General features: G+C 27.5%; 1 protein-coding gene across 1 annotated transcript; it reads left to right on the top strand.

Moving 5' to 3' along the window:
• Positions 1-23: 23 nt before the first annotated feature.
• LOC119568527 (zinc finger protein 271-like) lies at positions 24-1,182 on the top strand. The gene is made up of 3 exons (XM_037917065.1): positions 24-53; positions 445-628; positions 860-1,182. Exons 1-3 carry the CDS (start codon positions 24-26, stop codon positions 1,180-1,182), a joined length of 537 nt encoding a protein of 178 aa, XP_037772993.1.
• Positions 1,183-17,500: the final 16,318 nt, after the last annotated feature.

Genomic DNA, 17,500 nt, shown 5'->3' on the forward strand with positions numbered 1-17,500 from the left:
AATAAATGAAAAGAGAGTGTTGCATGCTTTGCGGCGAGCTGAACGCCAACCTTGTACATTACTTAGAGAATTGTGAGCACACAAATTACTAAAAATCTAAAAATCTAAAAATTATCTACACATACATATGCATATAAAATGCATAAAAAATATTGTATCCAAACACACACACATATTTTTGTGTGGGGGTTTTTTATGTAAAAATATATATATAATATATATATATATATATATATATATTATATATATAATAAAATATATATTATATATATACAAAAGTACTATGTATGTATACTTGTATATGAAAATTACACCACACCCCCAAACATATAAATGTATATAGACAGATATATTTACACATTTATGTGTTTATGATAGCTTTTGTATTTTATTATTAGCAATGATATTAAAGCAGTTTTTAATCTTTTTTATTTTTCTCCTCAGAAATGCCGTTATTGTCTCTATTGTCCATTCACAGGAGTTTCCTCGCAACCGGATGTCTTTGACCCCATCACGGATGAGGAAACTTTCGACACAGGAGTCATTATTAAAAAAAGTTTAAGCGACGATGTCATTCGGAGAGACATGTTGGATATTAAGGAGGAACAATTTTATCATGGAGATGAAAGTAGCGATGCGAGCGAGCGGCTTTGGAATGATTCATAAATGCTCTAATTTTTCATAATCTTCATGAGCTTACACATGAAACAAATGCAAAAGGTTGGGTGTGACTTGGTTCAGGATCGTAATGACTTTTAAAGAGCAAACCTTTGTGGCTGAGGACTGGGGGAACAAGTTTTCTTAAAAGGGGATCGGAGTTACAAAAAAGGTAGGGGCATTGAAACGCTTTGTATTTGAGGTTGCAAGAAATTCTCTAAAAAGAGTAATATTTCCCTTTCATCTGAGAGTTCACACAAAAGAAAACCAATACAGCTGGGACATTGCAGTTATGCCTTCTCACAAAAAAGTAATCTAGTGAGACGTATGAGAGTTCATAAAAAGAAGAATCCATATAACTGTGAGATTTTCAACAAAGGAATATCTGAGAAAGGTCATCTTATAAAGCATATGAGAGTTCATACAAAAGAGAAGTCATACAACTGGATATTTGCAACAAGACCTTCTCACGGAAGCTCATATAGTGAGCCATATGAAGTAACATACAAAGGGGAAGCCATATAACTGTGATATTTGCAACAAGGCCTCCGCAACCAAAAGCGATTTAATAAGGCATATCAAAAATACATACAAAGGAGAAAACCATACCGATGAGATATTTGCAACAAGGCCTTTTCACAAAAAAATAGTCTTGTGAACCATATAAAGTTACAGACAAAGAAGAGCTGTGATATTTGCAAAGATAAAATAGTCAGTCATATGAGAAAACCCCACAAAGGGGCATGCTATAACACTGTGAGAATGCAATTCTCACAGTAAAAAAATAAATAGATAAATAAAAAAATAAAATTATATACAGATGAGAAGCCAAACTGTTCTAAAATTCGTAATAAACGTATGTTTGTGTTAACTGAGAGAGGGAAAAGCCATATCTCCACCCAAAATTTATCATAAAGCATCTTATATCTAGATACACACACACACAAGCATACCACCAGATACACACACACACGCGCACACACACACACACACACACACACACACACACACACACACACACATATATATATATATAATATATATATATAATATATATATATATATAATATATATATATATATAAATGTTTTATATATATATATTATATATATATATATATTATATATATATAAATGTATATATATATAAATATATATAAATATATATATATCTATAATAATCTATATATATAATTAATTTTTCTATATATAGCTATATATATCGTGCACACATATATCCGTGGCGACAAGCGACTATAGAATAGCAAGAATTTCATCTAAAAGGACAAGAATTAACATCTAACATTATCATTTGGGAAGAATCTCTTTCTTGATTTTAGTGTTGTCACCTAATATTCTTAATGTGCATTTTCTTCGACTAGAATAGATAGATATTAAGATAGGTTATAGAGAGAGAGAGAGAGAGAGAGAGAAGAGAAGGGGGCGACAGAGAGAATAAAGATAGATTGACAGAGAGAGAGAGAGAGAGGGGGGGGGGGGAGAGTAGAATAACATGAATAGATAGATTATAATAGATAGATATATAGATAGGGAGAGAGAGAGAGAGAGAGAGAAGGACGAGAGATTAGAGAGATAAATATAGATAGATATATAAGAGAGAGAGAGATTTGCACATTAACGTTTTACCTCCCGTTGATTTGGGCCCAACTACAAAGCATTTTTTTTTTTGATCCACCGACGTTTAATTACGTTCATTATATTTATAATTTAAGTGAATTTCTTAAAACCTTGATTATTTCATTTATACAATTCATTACTATCTTATTACAAATCCATTAATATATTCATAAAACACACTTCAAGTGTACGAATAAACTAACAGTAATGGAAGACAAATTAGTTATGGGTGGAGTTTTTAAACTGGACACTGGGATTCATGACATTTCATGCATGATATATCTATTATACTTATATATATTATATATATATATAGATTATATATATATATATATCTATTCTTATATATATATACATATAATATATTAATATATGTATATAACAACATGTAAATATATGTAACTATTATGATATATAGATATATATATACATATAATTATATATATATATATACATATCTATATCTATATATATCATATATCTCTCTTCATATTATATAATATTATACATTAAATACATATATATATATTATATATATATATATATATATATATAGATATATATACTATATATATATATTATATTCTAATATAATATATATATATTATATATATGTGTGTGTGTTGTGTGTGTGTGTGTGTGGGTATATATAAATATTATATATATATATATATATATATATATATAATATATTAGATATATATATATATATAATATGTATTTAATTAATAAGTTATATCTATAAATAGTTTATTATAATTATATAGTTATATATATTATATTATATATTATATATAATATATATATTAATATAGATATATATACTATATGATATTATATAACTATATATATATTATATATATACATATATAATATACATGATATATATATATATAATATATATATATATAATATATATATAGTATAGATATATATATAATATATATATATAATATAATATAGAGAGAGAGAGAGGAGAGAAGAGAGAGGAGAGAGAGAGAGAGAGAGAGAGAGTTTATATTATATGATATATAGTTTATAATATATAACATACATATATATACATTATATATATATATATATCTTATATATTATATTTATATATATTATATATATTTATATATATATATAATATACATATATATATGTATATATGAATAGAAAAAAAAAAACAATCAAGATATATAAAGAAGTAACCGCAATCGAAAAAAAGGCGGAGGAAATAAAGAGAAACAACAAGATATTAAGATAAAAAAGAAGAAAGCGAGAGTGATGGTGCATACCCATCTAGAAGTCGCGAGGATGCCATAGTAGAGGAAAAGAGAGAGAAAGAAGAGGTGAGAATCACACTGAAATGCGGTAAATATGAGCGATAATATTGGCAACACAACTCGTAGTTCAAAGCACACATTGATCCCCGTGTCATGTAGACGTCTCATGGAGGATCATAAGGTTCTGCTAGAAAGCTTTCATAATACAGGCAGAGCACAGGTCCAGGGCCGTACTTGGTAATTGTTACACTGCCTAGTTTTCCAACATTTCCTGATTTTTTGGATGCATAACTAAAAACATACTTATTTCAGATGGTTTTTTCTAACACCTGTGCTATTGTTCGAGAGACAAAGTAGGTTCACCCATGCCATAGAACCTTGAAATTTTCTAAATCTAAACCTGTTTTCAAAAGTTATCCATGATTTTATATAACTCAAGGCATGGAAAGGGTTGTTAAGTAGAAAAGAATTATAAATATAGGGCATTCACTTTTAAAGCACTTGGTGGTAATTTCATATAAATTTCGAATCAATATCAAATTCATATATAATTAATGTAACTGAATGTTTTTTTTTTTTTTTTTTTTTGTTGATTTTCGGGGGGGTTACTGTAATTACTTTTTAACTATTGAGAAAAGTCATTTTTGTTATCCTTATAATATTCTATCATTGTAATTTGGACATTTTATTACTTATTATTATTATTATTATTATTATTATACTGATATCCCTGATATTTAGTTATTTTTATCAGACGTTATCATTATTTTCACATATCATTTCGTTATTATTATCAAAATTATTATTATTATCATCCTTATCTTATTATTAACTTCATTAATAATAATAATGATGATGATAAATGATGATGATGATGATGATAATAATAAGAATAATAACAATAAATAATAATATAACAATAATAATATAATAATAATAATAATAATATTGATTATAACAAAAATATATATGATTAAATATTGAGGATAATAATATTGATGATAATAATATTGGTGATTATAATACTGATATTAATAATACTGAAAATAATAATATTGCTGATAATAATATTCTGATAATGATGATGATCATGACCAAATAATATGATTATAATAATGAAGCTGATAATATATGATGATAAGAACTAATTAATGATTGATAAAATGAAAATAATAATATGATAATGTGATGAAAAATGATGATAATGGTGATGCTGCATAAATTTGGATGATAATACTGAATGATGATAATGGTATATGATGGAATAATTGATGATACAATAATGGATAATTAATGATTGATAATGTAACTGTATAACATGAAATTATATTAATAATATAATTAAAACTGATATTGATAGTGATAATAAAAATATTATTAATCATACTATCATCATAAAGATATAACATGATAATGATATTTTTAAAAACAAAAAAAAAAAAACTTTTATTAAAAAAGGTTTTAAAAAAATACAGTAAATTATAATTATAATAATAATAATAATGATGATAATAATATACTAATTAATAACATAATACTAATAATAATAACAATAAATACTAAATAATAATCATCATCAGCATAATCATAATCATAATCACATCATATCATAATAATGATAATAAGAGTAATGATAATATGACAATACTGGTAATAATAATAATATATAAATACTGATAATATGATAAATGACAATTATTATTTTTGTTTTATATTATTATTTTATTATGATTATGTGTTGATGATGATTATTACTATTTATTAATTATAATAAATAGTAATAATAAAACCACACACCACAATAATAATGAATAATAATATAAGAATAACAAAAAAGATGATAATAGATACTAATCATATATAATTATTAATTAGTTATTAATTACTTATTATCATTATTATTTTTTTTTTTATTTTATTTTTTATTATTTATCATTATTATTATTATTAAACCCAATCACCCGGATTTATGGTTCTGTCTTGTAGGTTTTTGTGAATTTTGTTAGCAATACGATGGCTCCACATGTCTCAGCCTCCAGGTGTCTAGCAGTAGGCCCTACTGACTGATCTTGATTTCCCCATTCTTGAATTGGCGGGAAAATGCTTTTTTTTTTCCTTTTATACAATTGATATCACTTATTATTGTTATTGATGTTATGATTATTAAAGTATTACTAAAATCTTGATAACATTTAAACAATGAAATTAGTGCAAAAGATCCCTTTCCAAATCAGAAAAGGTAAACAGGTGATAAAGGGTAGGACTAATAGTGACCCCTTGATGACTAAGCACTTTAGAAGCCATCTAATGTGTGAATACAATAAATAAACCTGTGTTACAGTGGGCATGGCATGTATTCTTGCCAAACAATTATAAGTAATGATCATAAATGAATCGTGTTGATATTGATAAAATACATTACAATAATGATTATCTATAACAGGAATGATAACTTAATTATAATCAGTAATGATGATTGAATAGTAGTAATGAACATAACGATATCAACAATATTGGCATTTATATGATGATAATCACGATACTAATAATAGCACAATGATCCTAACACCAACAACCATAAAAATAATAATATAATAATATAATGATAAATATAATCATAATCATAATAATGATAATAACATAATAATAATATTAATAATAATAATCTGATGATAGGAAAGAATAATAATAATAATATAATATACTAGTCCCATACGCTAATATAGAATAATACCAAATAATAATAATATAGTCATAACGATAATAATAATAATATAACAATAATAATAATAATAATAATAAGAATAATAATAATTAAAATAATAATTATTATTACAATAACAAATGATAATGATAAACACTAATACCATTACTATGATAATAACAAATAGGAAAATTATAATAAGATTAAGCATAACAATAATGGTAATGATTCTATGTTTATTATACTTCAATTTAAGAATCAAAAATGCATTTGAAATAATTATCTTTTTTCCTTCGTTTCTAATCATTATTCAAAAATATTAATACTATTTTTTCATTCTTTACTACAACATCATTCCATTTTTAAATTCAAATAAAAGACCTTTTTTCCTCCCTTTTGTAAATTACTATTTACTTTAAATGTTGTTTACAATGGTTCCTTTACATGTACATGTGATTCTCTTATTCGAATTCCTTATTCCCATGATGTAGCGAAAGAGAATTATAGCTTTCAATATCTTTCTCTGACCTCATCGTAAGGAAACGCTTCCCAATAATTTAGCATACTATTTTCATCATTGCCTATTATTATTACATTGTTTTAGCATTTTTATTTTCAAAATATTTTTTATATTCTTATTACAATTAGTAATCTCATTTTTGCTATTATTAACTATCATACTACACTCATTATTATTACCATTGGAAGAAAAACCCACAATACAAAAAACTAGATTCTTGAAAATGAGACTACTTTTTTGTTTTTTTTTTTTTTTTTTTTTTTTTAATTTTTTTTTTGGGATTTATTTTTTATTTTTTTTTTATAATTTTTTTTTTAGTGTATGTGGTGTCTATGTATACACACACACATACACACACACAAACACACAAACACATTTTTATTTTTATATATAAATATAGATTTATATATATATATATATATATATATATATAATAGATAGATAGAAAAGTTTATTTATATATATATATATACACACACATGAATATAATACACATACACAGACACACACACAACACACACACCCCAACATATATATTATATATAATATTATATATATATATATATATATATATATATATAATATATATATATATATATATATATATATACAGACACACACAAACACTCTATGTTATATTATATATATATATATATATATATATATATATAAAATATATATATATATATATATATATACACATATATACATGTATATATATGTACATATATGTGTATATATAATATATGTATATATATATATATATATATATATATATATATATATATATATAATTATATATATATATATATATATATATACATATATACATATATATATATATATATATATATAATATATTTGGTTTATGTGTGTGTGTGTGTGTTTATGTGTGTGTGTACAAACACACAGACAGTCACAGAAACAAACACAGTAGCATATACAGATATTATATTATATATTATATATATATATATATATAAAGACCCACCGGCAACGTCTTCGATAAATGGATATGGTGGGAGAAGGGGTGTTGTCCTTCCCACCCAGCAAGTAAGGCGGGCTGTGGGTCCCGCTGGGAGGGCAAATGTCGGGGTGCAGGATTGGAACGAGAGTTACTCGTCCTGCCTGTGCCCCGGCAGGTGCCAACCCACCATGAAGCTTGTAGGGCAAAGCCGTCGGGAACCCCACAGGCGGATAGGCGGTCCCACAGCCTTCCGACCCCCTTTATTAGGGGCTGTGTCGGCGGGAGCGGCAGAGGTGGCGTGCACCCGGAGTGACCACCCGAGGCTTAACCTCAGCCGTGCTTTCCAGGTAGGCGCTTGGAACATCCGGTCCTTGCGGCAGGATGAGCGGTTACCTCTGCTATCACGGGAATTGAGGCGACTGGGAGTTGAGGTGGCTGCCCTCTCAGAGGTGAGAAGACCTGGTAGCGGCACAATCAGTGTGGGTGGTTACACCTACTACTGATCGGACCGCAGCGATGGTCACCACCTCCAGGATGTAGCCATAGCCATCTCCAGCCGACTTCAGCCCTCGGTAGTTGAGGTGACACCGGTTGATGAGCGTATTATAGCATTGAGACTGAAGCATATTTTTGGCTTCATGTCTCTTATTGCTGTATACGCTCCTACCGATGTACATAAAATTGATGTGAAAGAGGGGTTCTATGCCAAACTCGCATCTGTGGCAGACAATTGCCCCCCCCGAGATATTTGCTTGTTCTGGGTGACTTCAATGCGGTATCCGGCTGTGACCGAGCTGGCTACAAGGGGTTCTGACCCCATGGCACGGGAGCGATCCCACCTGGATTCAATCTTCAGCCCTAAAGATGGAATCCAGGTGGATTCGAACTGTATTCCTCACTTCAGTACATCTATTTTTGTATTGTGGTTATTTCTCATTGTATCATCACGAAGGAGTGTTTTTGCTATTCATTATTGATCATTATATTTTATACTAATATATTATTAATATTCATTGTGCTACTATTTTATTTGTATTTTATTATCACTATAAAAGTTTCATCAATAGTTTCTGTTACTATTACTAATCTTATTATTAAGACTGATATTATTATTAATACTATTATTATTAATACTACTTTCTATTATTATCATTATTGTTTATTTACGGTTATTGGTTTTTTATATTGCACATTGTACTTAATACTACTATTCTATGATATGCATTTGCAAGCGATAGTAAGATAACTTATCATTATTCTATATATATATAATATATATATATTATATATATATTATATATACTATATATATATGATATATATATAGATTATGTATGCTATATATATATGTTTTTTTTTTTTTCCTTTTTTTATGGTAGCGTTAATTCAACTATCACACTATCAGTATTATCATTATGGTCAACCATCGTTACGACAATTTTCCTCTCATTATTCATATTATCATTGTATTCTCATTACATTCTAATTATATTATCATTATCATTTTCCATTTAGTTATCGATATCATGATCGTTATCGTCACCATTATTTTTATGCTATTTTCTTAATAGTATCTATTATTAATGATATACTCGCATGGCATGGCATTGGACGGAAGCTTGCTTTGGCTTCTTTGTCTCCTTATTGCTGTATACGCTGCTACCGGGGGGAGTATATAAAATGATTGTGAAAGAGCTTTCTATTCTAACGCCAAACCGCCATCTGTGGCAGACGATTGCCCCGCGAGATTAATTCGCATTGTTCTGGGCGCCTCAATGCGGTATCCGTGCTGTGACCCAAGCTGGCTATGAGATGTCTGTCGGCCCCCATGGCTCGGAGCTGATCCTCAGCAGCGAGAATAGCCTCCTTCTCCGGACGTTGCTAGGTCCCAGAAAATGAGATCTCTGGCACCTGGTACATCGCTCAACCGCCTTTGCTTGGACCTTGGAACAGTGCCAAGGATATCGACCACATTTTTTTGTTAGCGCGGGTGATTGGAGGATCCTTCCAGAACTGCAGAGTTCACCGAGTGCCGAGTTCTGTGGCACCGACCATAGCTCTTGTGGCTAAAACCCCTGGCCCAAAGTTTTTTTTCCACTTCATACAAAACTCCCCATCCCTGCCAGTGGCCACCCTAAGTGGTTTTTCACTTGGACAACTAAGGGAGGAGGAGTGTGCCCGTGGTCACGCATGGCAGTCTCTGACGTTCACAGACACCACACAACTGAACCGGACCCAGTTGCTCGTGGGAGTTTCTTCAAGCGCGTACACTCGAAGCAGCTCAGGAGTCCATTGGCATACGCCAAAGGACAAGTAGAATTCCATCTCCCTGGAGACCTTAGAGGCGCACTGAAGCTTGTCGGCAAGGCTCGGATGACTGGGATCAAGTCTTGCGTCCGTTCCATGGTGCGTAGGGCTCGGAACTGCTGAGAAGGGACCCAGGACATTTCATCGGAACCTTGCTGAGGAGGTCGAAGGCCATTTTCTTGGTAAATGACCTTCACCCCTGCTACCAAGCGCTGAGAAAGCTGAACTCTAAGGCCTCCTCACAGATGACTGCAGTCCGATCAGCGGATGGATGGATCATCTCAGATCATGTGGGGTTCGTGAACGTTGAGCTGAGTATTTGAACCACTCGTACTTACATGTGGAGCCCTCCACTAGTTAGCTGGAGGCAAGCGTTGTCGCAGTGCCCTGTGCCGACCACTCATCATCGGGAAAACCTCCCTACCCTGACAGAGGTTAGGATGGCGATTTCCAAGCTGAGAGTGGAAAGCTGCAGGCATATGTTATATCCCTGCTGACTACTAAAGGCTGGGGTGAACCCAGGCTCGGGGCCTGCATACAGTCCTGAATGCCATTTGGCAGTCTGGTAAACCAATTCCCTCCTGACCTGCTTGAAGGCGGGTCATCCCGCTCTGGAAGGGGAAAGGGGATCGTAGGAATTGGTAGCAACTACATGGCATTACACTGCTCAGCATACAGGCAAGGTTCTCTTCTCCATTCTTCTGAAAAACAGATCCGCCACCACCTACTGAGGCATCAGAAGCCCGGAGCAGTCTGGTTTTACTCCTGCAAGTCACAAGAGACCGTATACTAGCGCTTTCGAGTATTGTGGAAACCCGTCGTGAGTTTTGGATCGTGGGTTTGCTCGCAAGGCCTACATTGCCCTCAGAGTCGTTTGACTCGGTGCATTGGGAAATCGATATGGGAGACCTGATGCTCATGGGATTCCGACAAAGATTATTGGCCTGATAGCGAACTCTATACTGGTACTGAAAGTGCTGTAAAGTGTGAAGGGGGTATGTGTCCCTTGCCCAAACTTTTCAACACATGTATGGTCCTGGATAATGGGCAGGAGCAAAGTCAGCGTGGAGCAACACTAGCATATAAGGTCCAGCAAGACCTGACATTGCCGACGATGTTGCCATTCTATCTGAGTCCTTGGAGTCACTTGTGGCGGCTCTTGATGCATTTAGCATGAGTGAAAGCCCTAGGCCCTAGAGGTCTCCTGGACAGCCAGATTCGGCTTTGGGGCCTGTTGGGAACCCGTTTCGTCGATTCCATGGCTTGCGGCGAGGACGTTGAAGTCACAGAAGTTTTACATACCTTGATAGCGTCATCCATATCTCTGGGTTGTCAGTACCATGACGTCAGTAGAAACTGATTGGTCCTGGCAACAGGAGCCATGAACTCATCAACAATAGCGTTTTTGTGAGATGTCGACCTATGGCAGAAGGACCAATCTGCGTGTCTTCAATGCCTTGATACTGCCAGTTTTGCTCTATGGACGCGGAAACCTGGACGCTATCCGTGTCTGGAGTCTCGCCTTGATGCCTTTTGTAAATAAATCCCTTCGCCGGATCATGGGGTATAGTGGGAGGACCATTTCCAACCGCGGTTACACCGTGAGACTGCAGGGACCTGTTCTTGCGTCATCGGGATCCGCCAACCTAAGGGCTATATGGCCACCTAGCTCGCTTCCCTTCCCTATGGACGACGCCTGCCCATCAGGTTGTCTGCCTGTGAGCACCCGGGGTGGAGGAGACCTGTGGACGACCTTAGGGATCATGGCTTTGGGCAGCTCGACGAGACCTGTCGCGAGGATTAGAGATGGCCGTGGCCTGTCCTCGTGGCTGGAATCGAGGCAGGATGCGGCCATTGCGCCCCCTCGGGCGTTAGCCCCTTGATGGATTATGAGATGATATATATATATATATATATATATATATTATATATATCATATATATATATATGGTGTGTGGTGTGTGTGTAGTGTGTGTGTGTGTGTTTGTGTAGTGTGTTTGGGTGGTGGTGTATGTGTGTTTGTGTGTTTACTTTTTATACCTATCCTCTTTGTGTAACTATTAGCCAATTTAGCTAGATACATTTAGTTATACGTATCTATTGAACAATCTTCTTATATCATTTTTTCTATTATTATTTGAATTATAAACAGTGTACATTATTTATTATTATTATTATCATTATGATCATTTTTGTTTTTATTATTATTATCATTATCATTATTATTATTATTATTTATTATTATTATACTATTATCATTATTATCCTAATTATTATTAATGTTATTCTTTATTATCCTTATCAGAGTATATTCATTATTATCTTATCCAAGTATATTTCTTTATTATCTTTATCAACGTACTTTTTGTCTTAGGTTTTATATCATGATATTAATCTTCTGACAAGAGTTCTATTGTTACTAAAATATGTTAATATTATCAGTGTATCGAGTTATTATTATGACTTTCATTGTCATTATTATTTTTTGTTACTATTACTATTCTATTATTATCATCCCTAGCGTCATTTTCGTTGGTTCGTATTAGTTATTACTAACATTATCATCTACCATGGTATTGATAGTATTATCATTATTATTATTATTATCACTAGCATTAACTTACTATTCTACAACATCATCTTATCTTATCATTATCATTATCGTTATCATTATCATCATTTATTATTATCATTATTAGCATTTTATTATTAATATTATTATTATTATTATTATTATCATATATTATTTATTATTACTATAATATAATCTTTATTATCATTACATAATCAATATTATATTTCTTTTGAATTATAATAATACTGTTATGATATTATAATGATATTACAATTATTATTAAGTGTTATTATTATCACTCTTTTATTATGTTTATTAATTATTTACTATTATTATTATTTTTATTTTTATTATCATCATTATTATCATTATTTTCATTATCATTAGTATCTTATTATCATTATCACAATTATTATCATTCTTTTCATTATTATCATTATCATTATTATTCATTAATCATTATTATCATTCTTATCATTATTTTTCATTATCATTATCATCATTATTATCATTATTATCAATATTCTCATTATTATCTTTATATCATTATCATTATTACCATTATTATCATTATTATCATTATTATCTTTATCATCAATATCATCTTCTCATTATTATCATATTTAATCATTATCATTATATCATTATTTATCATTATTATCTACTATCAATATCATTATATATCATTATTACCATTAATTATCAGTATCATTATCAGTATTATCTTATAAACATTATTCTCAATATTATCATTATTATCTTTATCATCATTATCATCCAATTATAATCATTATTACTCTAATTAATCGTTATTATTATTATATTATCTATTATCTTTATATTCCCATTTTTATGCTTATTATTATTTTGTTGTTATTATTATATTATCAATATTACTATTATTATTTATTAACTGTTATTATCATCATTAATCATTCATGATCATCATTATCATTATTATTAATTATTAGTATTATATTATTATTATTAATCTTATTATTATTATTATCATTATTGTTTATTATTGTTAATATATTATTGGCATTAATATTCTTTCTATTTGTATTATTATAATCTTTAATTGTTGGTATTAGTATCCTTATTATTGTTGCTGTATTAGTAATCATATTATATATTACTGTATTATGATTATCATTACTGGTATTATGTCATTGTTACTATTGTTATTATTGGCTGGATATTAGTATCATTATTTATCATTACTGGTCTTATTATTGTTATTCTGGTATTATTATCATTTTGCTATTATTAATCCTTACTTGTATTATGATCATTCTTAATTATTTCTATTATTATTATTAATTATTATTATTATTATTATTATCATTATTATTATTACCATTTATATACTCTTTAGTATCATTACCATAATCATTTTATAGTCTTTAAATTATATAATTACTGTTTATGAATATTATAATGATATTCAATTATTATTTATTGTTATGATTATTATCATTATTATTATTAATATATTATCATTATGATCATTATTATCATTATTATCATTATTATCATTATTATCGATTATCATCATTCATTATATCATTATTATCATTATTATCATTGATTGTCTTCAAATCATTATTTCATATTTCAATTATTATCATTTATTATCATATCATTTTTATCATTATTATCATTATTTTATCATTATTTCCAAATATTTCGCATTATTATCCTTTAATCATTAATTATCATCAATTACATTATTATCATTGTTATCATTATTATCATTATAAACATTATTATCATTATAATCATTATTTATCATCATACTAGCATTATTAGTCATATCATTATTATCATTATTATCATTTATTATCATTATTATTATCTTATTATTATTATTTTATTATATCTCTATTATTATTGTTGTTGTTATTATTACTATTTACTCTTATTACGATTATTATTATTATCATATTACTAATTATTATTTTACTGTTATTATTATTATTATTATGATTATTATTATCATTATTTTTTATTATTGTAATGTTTATTACTTGAGTAAATATTTTTCTATTGGTATTATTATTTAGTATTATAATTGTTGTTATTGTATCCTTATTAATTTTGTGTATTAGTATCATTATTATCATTACTGTATTTGATTAGCATTACTGGTATTAGTGTCATGTTACTTATTATTATTGCTGTATTAGTATCATTATTTCATTACTGTATTATTATTAACATTATTTGCATTATTATTCATTATTATTGTTGTATTATTATTATTATCTTATTATTATTTTATTATTGTTATTTTTGCTGTAGTATTATTATTATCATCATTATTATTGCGGGTAGATTAGTATCATTATTTTTCTGGTATCATCATTATTATAAGTGTTATTATTGTTATTATTTTCTTATTTTCATATTTCATTATATAAATGTTACATCTCTTCTAATAATTGTCATCTTATAAGTATCATCGCTATTATTATCCTTATTATTATCATGATTATTATCATTATTAATATTATTATTGTTGTTGTTATTATTATCATTATCATTATCATCATTATTATAATCATTATTATCTTTATCATTATTCTTATTCTTATCTTTGTTGTTATTAAATTTTTTAGTCATTATCAATGTAATGATTATTATTTTTATTCATACAGTTATTATTATTAATGCAATAAATATTATTTTTATCGTTATAGTTATCATTGTTATATATATACATACATACACACACACACACGTATACATATATATATATATATATATATATATATATATATATATATATATATATATATATATATATATATATATATATATGTGTGTGTGTGTGTGTGTGTGTGTGTGTGTGTGTGTGTGTGTGTGTGTGTGTGTGTGTTTGTATACACACATATATACATACATATATATATATATATATATATATATATATATATATATATATATATATATATATATATAAATTATTATTGTTACTATTATTTTCATTATTATTATTATTAATCAGAGATAGTGGTAACAGTGGTGATATCGATAATAACAATTATAATTTAAACGTAAATGATAATGATAATGATGATGATAATTATAATTATATTTGCAACAATAACAACACCAATCATGGTATTAATTACGTTAATGATGGTGACCATAATAATACTACCAATAATAATGACATTTAAATTGAACGAGGAAAACAATGGACTTGTCTAGCTATAATACATCCAGTACCTCAAAATGTTTGCTTATAATAGTTCATACGTAATAAGAATATCTTTATATTCCGAATTCCCTTATTACCCATCAGGTAGTAGGGTAGGACGCCGTCCCTTTTGGCCTCCGCTGATCTCATTTCAAGAGAAAGCTTATTCAGTTGGTTAGGGATGTAATATGTGAAGACGAATATGGGAAATTGCGTGCATTTTTTAAATAGAAGTTTACTATATTGAAATTCAAATTAACATACATATATATATATATATATATATATATATATATATATATATATATGTATGTATGTATGTATGTATGTATATACATATACATTCTTCCTTTATTGCTCTATTAATCTATAAATAAAAAAATCATAAAAAATCTAACCTAATTGTTGCTACTTTAAATGTTATTTTTTTATTATTGAATATATATTTCTATTATCGTTATCAATAATCCTTTAATTATTATGGATATTATTTTTTTTATTATTATCATTATTATCATTATCATTATTATTATTATTAATGATTTTATTATTATTATCTGTATATCATGGTTATCATTATTTCTATCCTTATCATTATTATCATTGTCGTCATTATTAGAATTATTATCATTGTTATCTTTATTTAATTGTCTTTATAATAATGATTATTATGATCATATTATCATTATCATTATAATGATCGTCGTTATTATTATTATCATCATCGTCATTATCATTATTGCCATTATAACCATATCATTATTATCATGATTGATATTATGATTAATATCATCATTATCATTACGACCATTATCATATGACCATTATCATTATTATTATTATTTTTAATAATAACAAAACGCTATAATATATATTTAAAATATATATATATATTATATATATATTATTTATATGTATATATCTTATTATATTATATATATATATATATATATTATATTTATATATAATATATACTATTATATTACATTGTGTGTGTGTGTGTGGGCTGTGTGTGTTGGGGTGTGTATATAATTATAAAATATATTATATATAAAATATATATATATATATTATAATATTTATATATATATTATATATATATATATAATATATATATTTTATTTATTTATATATATATGAGCTTATGAGCATATGAGCATTATATCCGAATACATATATATCTATATATCTATCTATCTCTCTCTCTCTCTCTCTCTCTCTCTCTCTCTCTCTCTCTCTTTTCCCTTTTATATATATATATATATATATATAATTATATATATATATATATATATATATATATTATATTAATATATATATATATAATATATAATATAATATATATAATATATATATATATATTTATATATATATTTTTGTTTATTTTTTATATATACTATTATCTATTATATATATATTATATATTTAATATATATATATTTTTATATATCTTTATATCGTTATACTCATATATTTATATATCCGAATACATATATTCTATCTATCTATCTATCTATATACATATATAATGTATATTATTATTTATATTTAAATGCATATATTATATATATTTTATATATATATATATTTTATATTATATATATTTTATAATATATATATTATTTTTATTATATATATATATAAAATCTTTTTATAT

The sequence above is a fragment of the Penaeus monodon genome, chromosome 44 (genome assembly GCF_015228065.2).
Source record: "Penaeus monodon isolate SGIC_2016 chromosome 44, NSTDA_Pmon_1, whole genome shotgun sequence".
NCBI classification, from domain to species: Eukaryota; Metazoa; Arthropoda; class Malacostraca; order Decapoda; family Penaeidae; genus Penaeus; species Penaeus monodon.

Bases quoted from the DNA above. Each gene is read 5' to 3' on its own strand.
- LOC119568527 (XM_037917065.1), top strand. From the start codon at position 24: ATGCTTTGCGGCGAGCTGAACGCCAACCTT. The intron at 54-444 runs GTACATTACTTA...TTTTCTCCTCAG, and splicing joins GCGAGCTGAACGCCAACCTT to AAATGCCGTTATTGTCTCTA. The intron at 629-859 runs GTAGCGATGCGA...TTTGTATTTGAG, and splicing joins ATTTTATCATGGAGATGAAA to GTTGCAAGAAATTCTCTAAA.